Source organism: Camellia sinensis, chromosome 15 (assembly GCF_055761805.1).
Source record: "Camellia sinensis isolate YWXY chromosome 15, ASM5576180v1, whole genome shotgun sequence".
Lineage (NCBI taxonomy): Eukaryota > Viridiplantae > Streptophyta > Magnoliopsida > Ericales > Theaceae > Camellia > Camellia sinensis.
This window is the reverse complement of record NC_138975.1, coordinates 46296443-46300668: the sequence shown is the minus strand read 5'-3', so window position 1 is coordinate 46300668 and position 4226 is coordinate 46296443. Positions and strand designations below refer to the sequence as shown.

Here is a 4226-nt window from a genome sequence, read left to right as displayed (position 1 = left end):
TTCACTTCATATTATGCTTGATATCAATGAGTCGATCAACCAACTTTCACTTTTGTGCATAACCCATGAATAGTGGAATCCCAAATTTAGAAGTGAATTGCAATAATGCTATGTGTGTGTGTTCATACAACCAGATGGTAAGAATGTGGAAGAAAATTATACTGTCATTTTCTCTCTAATTTTAATTTGAATTATAAAACCTCATAACAGGTAATTTACAGAATAGTTACTCAATGCCAATGGGGTATATTTATGTAACTAGATAAATTCAATTAACAAATCTATTTTTTTGTCTCACTCTACATTTCTCTTTACTCTAACAGGGCCAAGCCACTAATTATGAGAAACATTTTATCTACACAAATAGATGAAGAAGAAGCAGTTCATCTTTCTAATACTGAACTGATAGTGACAATGACCAATCAACCCTCCCAGGTTCTAAAATGTCCTGCAATTCCTCTACCTCCAATGGCATGTTGCTCCAATCATCCGAAAGGCAAGAAGAATTGATTTCATCTTCCACTACACTATCTTTGTATGACAACGATGAGCAAACCCTAATTGCCTCTGCATCAAGCTTTAGTTTTTTGACCTTCAACACTCTTTCATCTGGAAAGTAGGATGAACTGAGTTCATCATCAACCTTGTAAACTGACAATGATATTGTGGATGTCGACCAACCCTTCTCCTCAGAATTCTCCACTGATAATTCTTCTTCATTGTCTTCGCTGTCTTCACCCAATCCAGCCACAAAAGGGTGATTCAAGAGCATTTGCGCAGTCAATCTATCCATAGCTTTTGCAGCAAAACAACACTTCAAAAAGTCCATTGCTTCCTCTGATGCCTCACTTTCATTGGGTAGTTTGAGTAGTCCATGCCCTTTACCAATGTCAGAGAGAATGTCCTCAACTTCTGAATCTTGTTTCCCATCCCATACAGACTTCCCAAATAACATCTCAAACACAATACAACCAACATCCCAGATATCATCAGGAGTCTCTTGTTGTAGCCCTCTATCAACCACCATCTCTGGCGACAAACACCGAATATTTCCTCTCAATTTATAAGATTTTGACATTGTCATCATCTTCCTCATCTGCTTTTCTGTCTTTGCCAACCCAAAATCACCAACCTTAGCCACATACTCAATCCCAGTACTAGTACTAATTGAAACAACTATGATATTCTCAGGCTTTAGAGCACGGTGAACATAACCAGAGCTATGAACACAATCAAGACCTTCAATAATATGCCTTGTATAGCACCTAACATCAGATTCAAGCAATGTTGTGCCACCACTTTTCTTGATCAAATCAGCTAGGGTTCCGCCAAAGCCATACTTCAAGAGAATGTTATAAATAATGCGATTGCAATAACTGGTCATGATTTCTTCCCCAAAACAACGATAGATGTAGGGACAAGCATGGAAGTTGTTAAGAACCATTGCTTCTCTTTGAAGCATAGCAGAATCAGAAACCTCTGCAGACTTCATAACCATAAGTATAGGCAAGTGGGTGAGTCTCCACGTGGGTTTCTTCAGAGTCGCCAAATAAATCGATCCGCTGCTTGATTTTCCGATGATGGGCCCTCTGAACCACAGTTTTCCATCGCCATAGACACTTTTCTTGATCTCAAGCTCCTCATGCTTCCTCTTGATCAATACCATCTTCACGAAGAATGCTTCTTGTTTGTGTTGTTTAGAGAATATTGAATTGATATGAATTTTTCTTATTACTATGTAGGTATTTATAGGATTTGGTCTTAGGGTTTTGGGAATTGGTAGATAATGTGGAATTTTGTTTCCAAATTGGAATAATTTTTAAGTCTGTAAACAGGAGAGAGTGAGTGACATGACAGTCAAGTCAACTGCCATGTGGCTTACCGTTTAAGAAAGTATTTGTTGGGTCGATGGGTTTGGGTTTGGATTTTTGAGTTTGGATACCGGATCCAACCAGCCGCATTCGAATTTAATTTAGAAAATTCTATTCTGGAAATTTTTTTATACAAAAATAAAATAATGAATAATATTTCATTATCATTTTTATATGCGCAAATTATATCATCTAATTTGTCTTTTATGTCAATTTCATCCTTTTGTTATAGCTGCATTAATTTTATTTTTAATTTGTCACAATGTGTCAAATCAATACTATTTAAGTTTTTAGTGTACTTCATTTTCCTTTTATTACAGTTTTAATTGCATTAATTTTACCCATCAACTTTGCCCAAAAAATCTATCGGATAATAAACTCGATTAAAATTAAAGTCAAATAGTTAATTCATTATTCTCAAAGTAATTAAAAATGGTCCATTCCCTTTTAAATGAACCATTTTGTCTTTAATTTTGTCCAAATTTTTAATCGATATTATCAATCAGACTAAATTGACAGATTATAAAAAATTAAAGAAGTTGATACAATAGAGCTTCAAGGATCAAATTAACAAAATAAATGTTGGAAATTTTGGTTTTTATAGGCTTATTTTGAGCCAACTTTGAACCCAAAATAGAGAGTATCCAACGTGTCTTTTGGGGTGAGTCCGAAGAGGTGACGTGTTCCTTGCCGCATGGTAAGTCACACGGTGAAGATGGTTCATCAAAACCATTTATGAGTGAATGGGAACTTGACGTCGTTTTCGGGTTCGTGGAATGGACATTTAAAGAATTAAATGTGGGTTTCCTTAAAATGGGTTATCCCACATTGAAACTTTAACAGAGCTTTTGTGAGTACATAAGCTCTAGGTGTACAACCTTGGGTTGGGCCCCAAGGGGCACCATAAGTTTGCAGAAGGGAGGAATTATGGACAAATGAAATCTTGGCTCAAACCACCACATACACGCGTGCCGCCACTGCCGTCCGGCGGTGCCGGGGGCGGGTGTGGGTTGTGGATTGGGTCTAATATTAATTTTTTGGACAAAATTCATTTGATTTTTTTCCAAAAATTCTTGATGAAATTAAATTCAAATTTTGTGCCAAAATTGAATTTAATTTTCTGTCCATATTTGCCTCTTTCAGTCCAAAATATCCAACAGATTAACTGCTCAAAACTGCTACAGTTATACAGATTTGAATCTGCCCAGTTCAAACGGTTTCATATAGTTTGGTTAGATCAAACATTCCCGTAGTTATCTATTTGAATAGTAACAGCACCTGTTCGTTCAAAATTCAGACCTGTTGAAGTTATAATTCACACTTTTTCAGCCCTATATATACCTGGACCATTCCAGTAGATTTCCAATATGAAACTCCTTACTTTCCTTCTAGTTTTGCACCCTTGCATGATATAATCTTCATATTATTTTAGGGGGAAAAAAAAATCAGAGAGTTAGAACACATGTTTTGTTCTTTGTACAAATTGTTTGGAGTGCTACTACAATTTGTGAAGATCATTGTATCCTGGGAGATAAACGCCATTTAACCGTAAGCACCGTAGCGAGGCGAATCTGTCTTAAGGACAGAGTGTCACACACTCGACTTGATCTTTTAATTATTTACTTGGTTTGGTAAATTAAATTTGGTAAGTAATTTATTTTATTTTGTTTGATTTGTTTCAATTTATTTATTGTACACAGAAGATTGTTCCAACAATCTTAAGACAGATTCGAATTATTCTGTTTATATAGAATTTTTCGTTTGTTTCCTTTCCTCTTTTTTTTCTTACAGCTTTTATTTTCTGTGATTTTAGAAAATAATATTCTGGTTGGAAAAACAAATAGTAGTAATCTACTGTTTGACAGATAGTAGTAATATACTATCGATTTTCTTTGACAACTAGTAGTAATATACTGATGTCATTTACAATTCAGAATATTTATTTGTGAAATTGTTAGAAATTAATTTTGGTTTTCAGAAATAATTTCTGAGTGTTCATTGATTAAAATTCTATTTCAGTATTTTAATTATTGAAGTGTTACAGAAATTTATTTTTCTGTGTAGAATTAATTTTTTTAAATAATTTTTTATTTGCAAATTAATTAAAAATAAAAGTTACGATTCTTGTTTCTTTTTATAGAATTTAAAATTCTATGTTTATGGTTTAATTTTCTAGGTAGTATTAAATTCTATTTATAATTGTCTTTTATAATTTAGAATTCATGGCTACTGAAACTGGTCAAACTAATGCTCAAACAAGTACTGGTATGGTGGCTGCAATTGCGCCAACCCTCTCTCCTATTAATGTTGACTGGTATGGTGACTGTGCCAGTTAATCACGGTGAAAAGCCAGAG

At 34.3% G+C, this 4226-nt stretch overlaps 1 protein-coding gene across 1 annotated transcript; it reads right to left on the bottom strand.

The window, feature by feature from the left end:
- Window positions 1–391: 391 nt before the first annotated feature.
- Window positions 392–1666, bottom strand: LOC145812964 (mitogen-activated protein kinase kinase kinase 20-like). Its single transcript, XM_082908219.1, has one exon. The coding sequence runs from the start codon at window positions 1664–1666 to the stop codon at window positions 392–394; it is 1275 nt and encodes a 424-aa protein (XP_082764345.1).
- Window positions 1667–4226: the final 2560 nt, after the last annotated feature.